The 14811-nt window shown below is 44.6% G+C and overlaps 1 protein-coding gene across 5 annotated transcripts in view; it reads left to right on the top strand.

Moving 5' to 3' along the window:
* Nucleotides 1-14811, top strand: part of LOC118105479 (calmodulin-binding transcription activator 1) — a 52925-nt gene that overhangs the window by 33174 nt on the left and 4940 nt on the right. For 2 of the 5 annotated variants that reach the window (XM_035153322.2, XM_035153318.2), the window contains 13 exons: nucleotides 1229-3084; nucleotides 4283-4409; nucleotides 5708-5842; nucleotides 9882-10030; nucleotides 10602-10786; nucleotides 10872-10950; nucleotides 11046-11313; nucleotides 11442-11983; nucleotides 12920-13062; nucleotides 13164-13410; nucleotides 13655-13723; nucleotides 14082-14227; nucleotides 14341-14412. In XM_035153322.2, coding sequence (XP_035009213.2) covers nucleotides 1229-3084; nucleotides 4283-4409; nucleotides 5708-5842; nucleotides 9882-10030; nucleotides 10602-10786; nucleotides 10872-10950; nucleotides 11046-11313; nucleotides 11442-11983; nucleotides 12920-13062; nucleotides 13164-13410; nucleotides 13655-13723; nucleotides 14082-14227; nucleotides 14341-14412 — 4018 coding nt within the window. Of the gene's footprint in view, nucleotides 1-1228; nucleotides 3085-4282; nucleotides 4410-5707; nucleotides 5843-9881; nucleotides 10031-10601; nucleotides 10787-10871; nucleotides 10951-11045; nucleotides 11314-11441; nucleotides 11984-12919; nucleotides 13063-13163; nucleotides 13411-13654; nucleotides 13724-14081; nucleotides 14228-14340; nucleotides 14413-14532; nucleotides 14564-14811 lie in introns of all 5 variants that reach the window. The other 3 variants (XM_035153321.2, XM_035153320.2, XM_035153319.2) reach the window with 3 other exon arrangements.

Below are 14811 nucleotides of genomic sequence, written 5' to 3'. Positions count from 1 at the left end.
TTGCTTCACTGGCTTGTTTTTAGGGTTTTATAAACAAACTTGGCAGCGGAAAGGGGCGCAGTCTGAAACCATGCCATCACTTATTAGATGAGACAACAGGTGCTTACAACAATTCAGGGGAGATGATGTGAAAATGTCTCTTGCATGAAAGAAAAATATCTAATTTTGTAGGTGTGAATAATTTAGCTCAGACATAAATAAATGAGCCAAAAAGCAACACCTGAATTTTCCCAGATAGGTGTTTTCAAACAGTGGCCTTCTCATTTAAATTTTGATTTAAAAAAAAACATTTGGAACATCAAGACTCTTTTAAATATATATCTGAAGTGAAAACAGGACTTAACAAGCAAGTGATAGATTTCTAGAAAAAAAATGTTTTTTAACAAGCCACCTTTCAATGAGACATTCAGTATTAATTTAACATTCAGCCAGGCTATATGCAGATAGGAAAGACTTGATGGTTCCAACAGTCAGCGCCATGCTGCCACCTAGAGGCAGAAAATCATTGCAAACAAGAAAGGGAAGAATACAGGGAAGGAAGACAGAGATGCCTGAAATATCCAGCATGTATTATTCATAGCTGAGCATCAGGGAGTAGATAACTCCAGTACACATACTAACACACGTAGACACTCAGACTTACCTAATCTCAGCCATCTTTTGATCTGGTTCAAACAGGCATATAAGGACAGCTGCCCAAAACTAAGTGGCTTGTTGACTTAAGTACTTGAATTGTCTCCTATCTGAATCGTATCCCCTCTTGTCCCTCTGTCTGCCCTAATTTGTTCAAACAAAATAGCTTTGTGTTTTTTCCTTTCCCTAGCTCTCGTCTCTCAAACACCGACTTGATCCTTCTGTGGTCATTGGGATTTAATGGGCATTAGGTCTCTGACACTTCAACTCTTTGGTGTTTGTTATTTTACTTGGGCTAAATCCAGAAAATGTAAATGAGGAAGTCTAATTTGGAAACTTGAAACATATTGTTCAAAAAAATTTGATGTAAAAAAAGCAAATAGTTTGTTTTGCATACATGTGTTTTTTGAACATCTGTTCAATTAACTCAGTTGTGTAGTGTAGACTCTGAACACTGGAGGGCGCCGTTACACACTGTCAAATGTTAGCGAGGCAATTCAACATTACTTTACAGATTGACATAAATATAAAGATAATATGATCAGAGTGTGCTTTGTGTAAAATTGTGTTTTCCTCCGCTCATCTCTTCTGTCAGGTGCTGGAAGCAGCCTGCATCAGAAATGTTCCAGCGTCAAGCAGCGCATCATCTCATCCAAGCAGGAGTCCGGGGCAGCAGCAGGGGGTGGATCTGCGGTGGGTACTGGTGTAGCGGCAGGCCAGAGAGCCGAGGAAGCAGATGGCACGGAGGTCCAGAACAGCGATGTGTCAGAAGGCCAGACAGAGCCCAGTCCTGGGGGGGGCAGGGGCAGAGTGGGCGGAGGAGAGAGGAGGAATGGCAGGATAACCAAACCCTCCTTACTTCCACAGAGCAGCATGGAGGTGTCCTCTTCCACTTCCAACAACCAGGTGGAGGTCCCTGACACCACCCAGAGCTCCCCACTGTCAATCACTAGCGACATGGCCGACAGTCCTGCCCTCTCCATTGGCACTGGTCTGTCACAGAGCACCGCTGTGTTCATGTCGGAGGTCACCACACTGACTGGGGATTCAGTTTACTCTGCTGGTCACACCCACCTGCTGGCATCTGCCCACGAGAGTACCACCGCTGGCATCCTGTTGGCTGTGGCCCCCGAAAACCAGAGGTTTGCATCGTTTCCTGGTGGGGTGGGCTTAGGGGAGGGAGGGGAGTTGGTTCTGTCCAGCTCTCTAGACTCTGGCGGCGCAGTTAGCATCCCTGAAAACACCATGACCTTTGACCCCGACTGCTTCCTCAACAATCCCAAGCAGGGCCAGACGTATGGTGGAGGTGGAGGGAAGACGGAGGGGTGTAATGGTGATGATGGAGGACTCCACTGTTCCCCTAACACCTTCCTCTACAACCCAGCCCTTGTCAACAACATCAAGACGGAACCGGTGCCCCTGGAGCAGCCGCTGGCCACGCAGAGTAGCTATGTAGGAGAGGGAACCGGCCTCAGCCCCAGCACCACCCTGGAGCAAATGGACTTCAGTGCTGTCATGTCAACCGCCTGTGTCACAAGTCTTAACCAGACTATACACCACCCTTCCCCAAGCCTCTTCCTCCAGGCCTCCCCCCAGACAAGCCAGCCCTCTCAGCTGCAGACCAATGGTACAGAGGGAACCCAGGACTCGGGTGAGGCCCAACCTTACATAGGTCTGCCCACAGTGCCAACAGACTCTCCGGTCACCAATAGAGATCCGCACACACATCTCCACCAAGCCAGCCCAGACCAGCAGGGCCTGTGTGGAAGGAACGGCCAAGGAGCAGCAGTGGGCCCGTTTCCCCTGACAACACAGGACACTACCGTCGACCAGTCAGGCAGCAGGGGACATCGGGAGATGGGGGGCTTAGACAAAACTTCTGAGAATGGAGGAGAGTTACTGCTCAAGCCTGGGGATCCTCACGAGGCCTACGCAAGCGTGGACACAGAGCACTACCTGCAACCCACAGATGACAATGGAGGGGGAGAGGAGGGCGGAGGAGGGGGAGGGGAAAACGAGATTCTCTGTAATGGTGTAAGTTTGCCAGGGGCCAGCAGTTCAGTTGGGGCCAGTCCTGAGTCGATAGCTGCAGGTCCAAGCATCGAGGGGGCGCTCTACAGTTCTCCTCTTCCTCAGCAAGGTGGGGGCGTGTCGGCCGCAGCAGCTGGGGCAGGATCAGCCATCAGTCTGGAAGGTTTTGAGGCTTCATTTGGAAGCCAGTTCTCTGATCTCATCAATGATTTCATCTCAGTCGAGGGGTCTGGGGGCGGGGTGGGGGCAGCGGTCACTGGGGTTCTGATGCCCCAGGAGGGGGCAGCAGGAGAGGAGCATGGCACAGCAGCGGGCCACCTGCAGGGCTCGGAGGTGGAGCAGGGAGCTCTGGGACTGCTCCAGGAGACTGGGAGGCTGTTTGGTGTGACAGACTACTCCCCAGAGTGGTCGTATCCAGAGGTTAGTAAACCCCACATGATTATCATTCATTACTTATTCATAGTTGCCTAACATAAAATCAGTCCTTCGACCACATGATTGACAGTGGCTTACACTGATGTTAAACAATGAAATTAAGTTGAGCACAATCTGTACTAATACCGCCGGCCTGGCTTTGTGTGGTCATTCAGGAGCCAGAGTGTCTCAGACTCTGCTGATTGGATTTTGATGAAATTTCAATATTACACCGATTCCCCTGGGTGGCCTCATTAATGTACCCATGTACAGCTTATCATATTTCACACACCAGTTCTGCCACTGAATTATGATTGAATGTTGGAAACATGCCACGTAACAACCATCGGTTTAAAAAAAACACCCAAAAATACTCTCTCCCAAAGACTCTCCCAAAGGCTGGTAAATGGCTTTAAAAATTCAATATTTTTCATTGTTGTGGAATCTAACTTCATGAGTTCAACATTTGTGGGCAACAGTATGTTGTCTATGTATTATTTGTAGCCGCACTAAAGAGAACACATGGCGGTGTCTCTCAGACAACTTGGATTTAAGGAGCCTTAAAACCTCTCGGGGCTGCTACCAGGCTCGTTAGAGAGTCTTTAGAGACTCTTTGGAGATATGTCATTAAAAAAATAGTAATTATTTTGTAAATGAGGCAGATTATAATGTCTATCAGTTCAGAGTTATATAACAGAAAATAAAAGGTTTCATTTTTAGGCCACTGTATCTCTGAGGTGTTTTTTTCTGACAGATAGAATAAGGATATTTGATAGAAACACATTTTTCTGGAAACACAGACACACATACACATGTTTGTGCATCTATCTTAGTGAGGACACTCATTGGCATAATGCATTCGGCCTGCCTAAGAACCAAGTTGGCCAAAATGTCCTCAGTTTTAAAAAACTTCCTCACTCTGCAGGTTGTAGGTTGTAAAATGGACCCCACAAAGTAATCTGTAAAAGAGCACACACACGCACACACAAACACAGTCACACATGTTTCAGACACCCTCAATGACTTGGAGACATTTTGTAGCAGGTAAATTCAATCAAAAGCACTCCGTCGGGTGTCTCACTCTCGCATTGACTCCAGTATCTCTTTGTATGAATGATGAAGTAAACACTTGCAATTGCAGTTTGTTATAGACAAAGAATCTATTCTGTGACATGAGACTGAGGCCTGTGCCTTTGTGCCGCAGGGCGGAGTGAAGGTGCTGATCACAGGTCCATGGTTGGAGTCGGGCAGTGAGTACAGCTGTCTCTTTGACCACATCAGTGTCCCAGCTGCCCTCATCCAGCCCGGGGTGCTGCGCTGCTACTGCCCAGGTAACACACCTGTGTATGCACACACACACACAAACATACACACACACACACACACACACAATAGACTGTCTATAAAGATGGACGACATGACAGCTTCCCAAAAGTGAAGCCAAAGCATCTCGATTGCCACCATATGGCTGAGTGCAATATAAGACATGAATCCTGCCCCCTCCATGTTGGTGGATGGGACATGGATGACCAACTAAGCAGTCAAAGCACATGTTCAATAGCTTTTTTCTCCAAGGTGGCTGGGTTAATTTTTCCAGTAAGTTTGGTTTTAATTACTTATTTAATGGTATGAAAACTGGCTGAAATATGGTGATTGACAGCTGAGACTGATCAAGGCTGTGTATCGATTGCTCCATTCCCGGATCGCTAATGTGCAGACTTTGGGTCCAAAAGTGCAAGATAGCAGCGTTCATGGATATTTTAGCTTCATTTCTGGAAAGTGGGAGGAAGCGGAGACACGTCGTCCATCTCAATATAAAGTCTATGACTCACACACAGCTCTCTCCTCTTATTACTGACTCATACATGGAAAAGCTATATCCTTGATTTTTAAATTTAAACCTTAACCCAACCATTGCCCCATCAATCCCTATAATGAGCAGTCTGTAGCAAAAAGAGAGATGTCGGCTGTCTCTTTTATACTAGAACATACAATGCAAAAAGATAATTGAGAGTAGAGACTTTGTCCTGCAGGCAGATAATGTACACAGTACTTGACATGGTTCTTAGGATGATACAGTATGTGATACATGAGTCATATCCTCCTACAATAAGTGTGATCAAGGGAGAAGTGTTTGGCAAATAGTCTCTTTCAGGCACACATGGGTAAAAGTGACACTATGATAATTCACATATTGTCCTAATATGCTTCGAGGGGGAGATCTTTCTCTCTCTCCCTTCACTTGAGCTGCTTTCAGACATGCACATAACTCTGGAGACCCCCTGAAAAAGCACGGAGAAGACACCGGCAAAGATGTCATGAGAGGTTCTTGTGATAAGAGCCGATGCCGGTGTTGATGTGCTTTAAACCAAATCACGTGATCCTGCAGCAGAATTATTATGTTATTTCCTGCCTCTGCCTGCTGCACCACCCCTCACCTGAATAGTGTGGGGAATTTGTTGTTGTTGTGAATGCGTGTGAGTAGAGAACCCCCTCCTGCGTTGTGCATGTGTGAAAGACCCACTGCGGAGAAAGTCCGGACCCAATTCTCCGGAGATTCTCTAAAAAGTCATGTATGAAAACGGCTTTAATCAGTTTTACTAACACCTTACCTCACATCTGCTTCCAGCCCATGACACTGGCTTGGTGATGCTACAGGTAGCTATGGGTGGTGAAGTCATCTCTTCCTCTGTGGTTTTTGAATACAAGGCGCGTGATCTTCCTGCCCTGCCATCTTCTCAGCACGACTGGCTGTCCCTGGATGGTGAGAGAAATTTGCTTGTGTATTTTGACTACAAGGGGTTTCACAGCTACACTTTTGCTTGCTGCTGTTATTTACTCAATAAAGAGCCCGAACCATAAACTGGAGGAGACTTGTGCATAACTGCTGCATTGTGTGCCTGGAGTGTTGCATGTGTCAATAACAAACAAAGCAAGGAGAAAGAGAGGCCCTGTTCAGACCTGGTATTAACGTGTTGTATGTGTTGGCGTGAGCAAGGAGGGGCTGAATGAATGAATGAATGCGTGCAACTGTGAAGAAAGATTTGTGACCCAGATCACCTCTAACATGCTCTGAGTGATCGGATTCACGATGCATTCAGGATGCATTATGGTGTGTTTAGACCTGGACTTAGTGCTGAGGATTTGTGATTGGATCACCCAGGATGAATGTTAATGACAGGAATGAACGGGGTCAGAGAGAGAGAGAGAGAGAGAGCAAATGTGTGTATCTTTCAACATTCACTTTACTGTTGTATTTGTACTCGGAAAAGGGTTAAACCTCAAATTATGTTCGAAAATGTAACCTTTTCTCATTCTTTCTTAAGTTATTTTAAATTCTCACTGACTTACCTCTCTGCTAATTTTGATCAGCTTAGCTTTGAGAAAACCTGTTGATGTGTGTGCATATGTGTGTTTGTGTGTGTCACTGTGTAGCTCGTTTCTGTTGCTCTGTTATGTTCTGAGATATTTATTCCACAGCTGCTGATGTACAAACAGGATAGTGACATTGCTGCTGCGGTTGGGCTGAACTGTTCTTCTGTAACTGCAGGCAGCTTTATTTTCTACGGTCGCCCTCGGCCTTCATGCAGGAATAAAAGGTGTTGAACTACACCTGTTCTTTTTTTAAACCAAGATTCATAAAGGATTAGAATTTGTCTTTGTTGGATTTGTTTAAGGATCATGGTTTACTGTGGAGTCCAAATTAAGTGTTTGGTTGTTGGAGAGGACTCTGAAGGAGATTGTTTTGGTCGAGCTGGAGGTGTTGATCTTGTGACAGTTAAAAAAAATCTAATTAAAAGTTGCTTCAAGATGTGGACAGTTTAATGTACTTTTTGGATTCAAGTCCTGGGGAGTTTGGCTGCATATGTGTGCACAGCACCAGGGGTGTTATAGCCTCTGTGTGCAAATATCTCTTGTGGTGCAGCTGCAGCTCAGAAACACACGGGTCTCCTCAGTGAGGCATGTCCTGGGTTACTCTGTTCACCCCCCTCGTCTCTGCGTTGCGCAATGCGGCAATGCGGCTCCACAGTCACAGCAGGCTGGCTGTTTGCTGGAGTGAAGGGCAAGGACTTCAAATCACAGTCGCCGGTGCATTTTAACTACTTTACCCACACACCTTATAAATACATATTTATTTTTATATATGTAGACTGAGAGAGAGAGAGAGAGAAGCTGTGTTTGACTTTCAGCGGAGATAGCGACACTTGGCTACGCGCTCTGCTCATTTTCGCTCTGCTCCTTTGTTTGGCCTCAAATGTGCAGCCAAGAGCTCCTTGAAAAGAAAAAATATAAAGAGATAAATATTATTCTGAGTAAATATGCGTCAGTGCACGAAGTCGTCACGTGCACGTTGCTCCAGTTTATTCAGTGTGCGGTCTATTGTTGTGCCGATGACGACCGAGCCTCCTGCAGCTCCGAGTCTGGCGGGCGGATTTGAAGCGCTGCTCTGCGAGACACAACGTGGAGACAGCTCACCCAAACCCTCCCCCCTCTCCCACAATCTCTCTCTCTCTCTCTCCCTGTTTCTCTCTCACTGCACTTAGTTGTGTTTTGCTCGGTCGGAGTAGGAATGTGTGAGTCTTCAAACTAACGGGGTTTGAGGAGAAGCGGGAACAAAGAGAGCAGCAGATAAGAGAGAGAGAGATACGCTGTTTGGGTTCGTAGCTCATTTGATTTTAAATTGATCACAACTTCAAGACGCGCTCTTTTAATTGGCGTTCAGGTCTGTGTTGTTGTTTGTGGAAGTTGTTTTTGTTGCCGTGTTGTTGTAGATAAATGTACCTGTTGTCCAAATGTATTCTTCATAGATGTAAAGCTTGGCGCTACTTTTGCATCCCAGGATTGATATTAGTAGTAACCGACATGTGGAGCACATGCAGACTCTGTCTGGTTCAGACAAAGGGACCGTGGCAACGCCACAAGTCTTCCTTCACGTTGCACGCTATATGTTTGAGCTGAAATCCAAGCGACTGCCTGCCTGATGTTTGTGTTGCGTTTGCGGACCTGATGATCAGCCTTCAGTCTTGTAGTTTTCCAGTCGACCTGTTCTGTTTCAGCACCAGCAGGAGTGGACAGCGCCACTAAACGCCACAACAACAACTGAAGGGAGGCTAACGTGGCTCCTGTAGAGGAGGCCCACATAATGATAATGGGGCTTCAGTTACAGACCTGTTACAGACATGTGTGCATGGTGTTGTTCACCAAATGCTTGAACACAGAAAACACATGTTTCTTAGATGTTTATGTTCACGACTGCAGGTTTCTGGACTGAAAGTTCAGTATCTGAATCTGTTGTGTATCATTTTTTAATTAGGCCTATGACCAAAAGCATAGATGTTATCTGTGTGAACCAAATATGTTTAGTTTAATAGACCTACTGTTGCATGTACTTTGTAACAAAAACTATTCCAACAGGTTGTGTCTGTACTAAAGCCACAGTTTTACTGAAAGTGTAATGAATGTAAACTGGTTTTAATAACTATTTTGGATAACTTTTATTAAATTTGGTTAATAGTTTGATATGGATATTGAGATAGAAATATTAATGTTAAGAACCGTAATAGTGGTTTAAAATAAATGTAGTATACAATGTTTTTCTACAAACATGCTGCCAGAAGAAACAAAGTATTATCGGGGGAAAAAACCATCAACAGAACAGAAAAGGTGTCAGTGTTGGTCAGTAAATCAACAGGTATCTATACAACTGAAAGTAACCCTGGAACAAAAGCAGCTGGATTTGTGTTAAAAAGGACAATAAGTGATCCGTAACTGGCCTAGAGTGTGTCACCAGAGTAGCTTAGTTACTGATCAACTATAATTTATTGATCTTATGCTCAAAAAACATTTCTAAAATTGCATTTAAGTGACATCTTAAGTAAAAACATGATTGCATGCCATTATCATACATTTTTGATGAAGTCCTACAGTGTGTTATAAAGGAGTTTTCCAGAGGACCAGTGAACTTTCTCATAGTGCAATGAATTGTGGAATAGAACATTACATTTTATGGGCATATTTTAAATTCACTAATCCATTTTTCTTTGCTTAAATGTCAAATTTCAATTAGTCTCGTCAACTTTGCAATCAAAATATTATGTATCAGTTAATAAAGTTTTTCAAATTCATCACACATTCCAATGCACTGTTTGTGAATGTATGTGTGTCTTTATGCCTGGACTGGTCTGTGTTTGTGTTTGCATTTGCTGCATCTCATGTGTTTGGCAGGTGTTTTGCTTTGTATTCAGATGAGCTGTATTACTGAGACTCTGCTCCGCGTCTGATTGGCGGAGCGGAAAGGGAGGAGCCACAAGCCTTTGTGTCACTGTTGTGGCTCCACCCTGTCAGCCCAGTGAGGCTGCTGCAGAAAGCAGAAAGAAAAATTGGAGTGAAATGAGAGGAGGGAAAAACAGAGAGACTGAGTGAGAGAGCAGCAGGTGGAATGACATAATGTGCACTGCAGCAGAACTGCAGCAGTACTGAAACAAAAGGGTCACATTCACATACAACCCCAACACGGACATGCAGGACATACATTTGTTGTAAGATATGCACTCTTTTCTTACACACACACACACACAACACACACACACATTTTACTTGGTTCCCCAGTTCCCTAGTTGATAAGGGGATTTACAAGATTCCAGACCTGATATACTTTCTAGACTGGAGCCCCTAGAGAAGAGCTTCTTTCCCTAAGACTCTCAGATCAGGATTTACTAAATCATGATATGATTTTGCTTTAGTACAACAAACACCTGGCCGATGCTTACAACTGCGTGTGTGTCACGCCTTCATTTCTGTAGATACCCAGTTCAGGATGTCCATCTTGGAGCGTCTGGAGCAGATGGAACAGAGGATGGCTGAGATATCCAATCAGAACCCAAACTCAGAAACCATGGCAACCAAGGGCGGAGGAGTGGAGGGAGGAGGAGCCACTGATCAGCAGTCTCAAGTAAGGCAGGAGGAAGTAATTCAGTTAGGCTGAACTTTTCTTTTTTTTTCAGCAATGCAATCTGAAACTGTATCAAGTGAGTAGAACAAACAACCAGCATTAAACAAAATAGACAATTTGGTTTCAGTTATTAAAAGCAAGTCTTGAAAACTGTGTGTGAGTTATTGACATAACGATAATAATCTTATAACTGAAACACCTACAGAAGTAAATTTTTTGTAAAGAATGAATCTTGAAAGTTACGATTCAGAGAGGTGTTGAAGCCACTATTTTCTGAAATAGTTTTCTTAAAACAGAATATACAGTAAACCTCACAGTGGAAGCATTTCTTCCAGGCGTATAGGCACTGGATTACATTACATTTCAAATGTGTTGCTTTTATTTTATAATTTATGTTTGCAAGATCCATAGGCTCTGCATTTTATTTAACATTAGACTTATTGTCAGTAAAGTGAAATGTTGTGACACCTTGAAATACATTTTGAAAAAGCAACAAAATGCAGAAAAAGTCTGATCACCCAAGATTTACTGGCTTAACTCATTACTCCACTCCTCCTCTCCAATGTTCCAGATTCCTCCTGATCAGGGTTCATTCGAGGGTCGCGTGGTGGTGGTTTGTGAGAAGATGATGTCTCAGTCGTGCTGGGCTTCTTCCAATCAGCTCATCCACAGTAAGAACTCCAGAGGAATGACCTTACTGCATCTGGCTGCAGCTCAGGGCTATGCAGGGCTCATTCAGACACTCATTCGCTGGCGGTGAGTTACACACAAACACGAGAGACACCATCGTGAACACACAGACCGTGCCAATTAATTTCACTTTTGCCGTCTTGCTCTGCAGCACAAAGCATGCGGACAGTATTGACCTCGAGCTGGAGGTGGATCCTCTTAACGTAGACCACTTTTCCTGCACTCCACTGGTGAGTGACTGATAGTTTTGAATGGTACTACAAGTGTACAGTACGTATCATTCTTTCCATGCCTGTGTATGACTTTTCATTTCTGGCCTCTGCAGATGTGGGCTTGTGCTCTGGGCCATACTGAGGCAGCACTGGTGCTTTACCAGTGGGATCCGAGAGCTCTTTCTATTCCTGATTCACTGGGTCGCTTGCCTCTCAACATTGCTCGATCTAGGGGCCACACTCGATTGGCTGAGCTATTGGAACAGCTGCAACAGACCCCTCAAGCTCAGGGCCAGCCAGGTGACACTTGGATGGACAGGTGGAGAGGAGAGTCACGGACAGGCGGAATAAGTAACAGCCCAACTCCAAACTCAAACTCAGGTGGGAAATCGGTTCATACCGAAAAAAAGTTTTAAGAGGGGAAGGATTTTTTTGTTTGGTTTTGAGTTAACTGACTGTTTTCTAATTTGGTAAGTAGCTCTTATTTCCCATCATCTTCGTTTCCCCAGAGCTGAGGAGAACCAGGACAGAGAGCCAGCCAGACAACCAGAACCAGAGCTGGAGCCAAACAGGACACAGAGCCCCACAGGCAACCCAGGGAGATAAGGGAGGTCCACCCCCAGCCAAGAGACTCAAACCCAGTCCAGACACCCAGCAACAGTTAGCTAACTCAACCCCCAGCACCAACACCCTCAACTCCCTCCTCAACACCTTCCCGAGTCCTAATGCTCGGTGTTCTCTCGTCCCCAACACCCTCTCCCCACAAACTCAACCCTCCAACCTCAGCTGTCAGAACACACCTCCCCCTGCCAGCTCCAGCCCTAGCCGGCCTCAGCTCCCCAACACCCCGTTCTCCCACCTGCAGGCCAGGATAGGGGGGTCCGGAGGGGGCACCAGGTGGAGTCTGAGACAGACTCTGGGGCAATGTAGCCTAGCCAGGAGAATTTTAGGAAAAGAGCGACTGGCCATTCACCTGCGCCAAAGAGTGCTGTCTGACAGGGGAGAGGAGACAGAGCTGCTGACCTATCAGGATAACACTGAGGACTTGCAGGTAGGGGAAGCGGATTGTTAGGGTCAGTTTGGATCTTGTTCCACAACCAAAACTGAAGTCATTGTACTTTATTTGATGGAAAATGTGTACAGCTTGCTTGCATGTGTGCCATGTTTGTGATAAAATACATGAAACAATACATTAAAAATATATGAAAAAAACTCTCCACAAACTTTGACCCTCAATGCGAATAAGGGAAAATGGAAATACTAAAGCTCAGCAAAGGCCAAAGAAAATGGTGCAGAAACAGGACATAGAGACAATGGGTGATGATTTGGATTTTACTGTTTGTGTACATTGAATTTGTCATTATCGGAAAACATCAGCAGGTGTATCTGTGCTGTTTTCACCACCCAGTCCCACACAAGCACACACACACTAATATGAATCGTCTAACAAGAAAGGAAAAAGGGGCAAACATAGTAAATTATAACTGGCAATAACCTAATACTAACTGGTTAAACCTTACATTAAACCTTAAATTAAAGTTTTTAGTCAGGATATTGTAGTTTGTAGTGCTCATCTAGCTAAACGTAGCTAGAAAGAATGGAAATGCATCAATTAAATCTCAGATCCATGTCGTTTTTTGTACTTGGATAAAGAATTAATTATACAGACATGTTACTGTATAATCTGTGATGCAGTGAAATAAAACGGACAGCACAAGTCCATCTAACTGTTAAAAGTATGAGAGCACATGACAAGATGAATGTTCAAACAAAATCACAGAACAGAGAATTCTAAATCAAGTAGCAATGATAATATTTTTGACTTTTTCCCTAGCCTACCTGTATGTATTAGATACTAAGAGTTGTGTGTCATGTCAATAAATATGAAAATAAATGACAAAATTACAGGTATTTATTTTATTTTAAGGACAGCTGGTGTTCGAAATAGGTAAATAACACCTGTCCTGTATGTGTGTGTGTGTTTCAGATGGACATTACAATGCTAGCTGATCACATCATGGAGGCTTCAGCTGGTAGGCTCAAACAGGAGGCTGTGGAAACAGACTCCGGGAAGGGGGGGATCAGCAGCGATGTCAGGTTACTGTCTGGTTACCTCAGTGAGGTGGAGAGGTGAGGGAAACTATAACTATTGTTTTTCCACATTTGCTTCACCTATGTCATCAAATGGCGTAAATATGTTTTGACTTACTTGGCTCTCTGTTTGTCTCCAGGTTCCTGAACTCCAAGCCCCAGACCCCTAACCCCAAACCAAAATCTCTCTCAGGGCCGGAGGATCAGCAGAGTCCTCAGGCTAAGCAAGCCCCACCCTCCCCCTTCGACTGGAGCTCCTTCCTCTGTGCAGCTATGAAAGAGGAGAGGTTGAAAAATGACTCCCCCTGTCTAGCCATGACTGAAGCAGAGCAGGGAGAGCTGTATGAGACCATCAGGCATGCCCTTCACGCCCTCAGAAAACACAAGGTATACGTGACCTCCACTCCTTTAGAACGATGCCCCAGGGATTGTTAAAGAAACTGATGCATTTTGTTACTGTGTTTTTGTTTTTTGGGTTACATATCTGATTCCGGCATCTGTTCACATTAGCTTCCCCTCCTTTTTTCTTTCATAAATTGCAGTCTTAAAGAAAAAGCTTAAGATGACCATGAACCATTTATCGTAGGCTCTATGACGTTTATTCAAACTCCTAATGTCCCCCCCCCCTCAGGGTCCCATTCAGGAACAACGCAAAGAGATTGCAGCAGTGATTCAACGTTGCTATAAGCGATACAAGCAGGTAAGGCTTCATGTACTGTTCAGCTGTTGAGTAGAGAATTATTCCTTATCATGAACACACCAACCCCACTACCTTCTTCCACACACTATCAAGTACTGGATCCATTGTATACATCATTGTATGTATACCTAATTGCCACTATCACTAACTTGTCACTATCAAACTATCTGAATGTTGTTCATGGAAGTTGAGTTGGGTTCTGACTCAAATTAGGATTAGGTCAGGGGCGTATATTCTGAATTATTTACTTTGATTCACAGGAGCAAACCTAAAATATTTTTACACTTTAAATGACTATATTTTTTGTTATCTTTATCATTCATTTGGAAATAAAATGCTGCTGTGCCCTCTCTTTAAGTATGCACTTTATAAGAGGATGACCCTGGCAGCCATCCTGATCCAGAGTCGTTTCCGGAGTTTCCATGAGCAGAGGAAGTTCCAGCAGAGTCGTCGAGCAGCGGTCCTCATCCAGCAATACTACCGTTCCTACAGACACTCCCTCAGGTACTACACACACACACACACATACACACACACGCACACACATACAAGGATTAATAGTATGTGTATGTATGGTACTAGTATTGTATGAATTTGTTCACATTTTTTGCCCACAGCAGCCTCCTAACTAAAAAACAGAACCAGGCTGCTCGCAAGATCTTGAGGTTCCTGCTCCGATGCCGCCACAGGTGAGGCATGAAAAAGCTCCACACACTCTCAAACACCCACACACACTTACAGCCCACTGCCACATGTGTGCTCGCTTCATTGGTGCTAATAGTTGGTGTTGTTTTACTGTTCCTGTGAAGCCCCTTGATGGACCATAGGCCTCTGAAACGGGTGAGTCTTCTCTCCCTCTCTTCTCTCTCTCTCCCTCCCTCTCTCCCGATGGCTGATGCCTGTTTGCATGTCAGCTGAGGGAGTGGGAGAGGAAGTCAAGGATTATCATCCTTCCCTCTCGCACTCTCTTTCTCTCTCTCTCTCTCTCTCTCTCTCTCTGTCTCTCTTCTTGCCCCCCTTTCTTCTATCTCCCTATCTCTCTCTGTCTCTCTCCAAGGACTGCTGAATGATGTTGGTACTTGTGCATG

Source organism: Hippoglossus stenolepis, chromosome 3 (genome assembly GCF_022539355.2).
Source record: "Hippoglossus stenolepis isolate QCI-W04-F060 chromosome 3, HSTE1.2, whole genome shotgun sequence".
NCBI classification, from domain to species: Eukaryota; Metazoa; Chordata; class Actinopteri; order Pleuronectiformes; family Pleuronectidae; genus Hippoglossus; species Hippoglossus stenolepis.
This window is presented reverse-complemented; position numbering and strand designations above follow the sequence as displayed.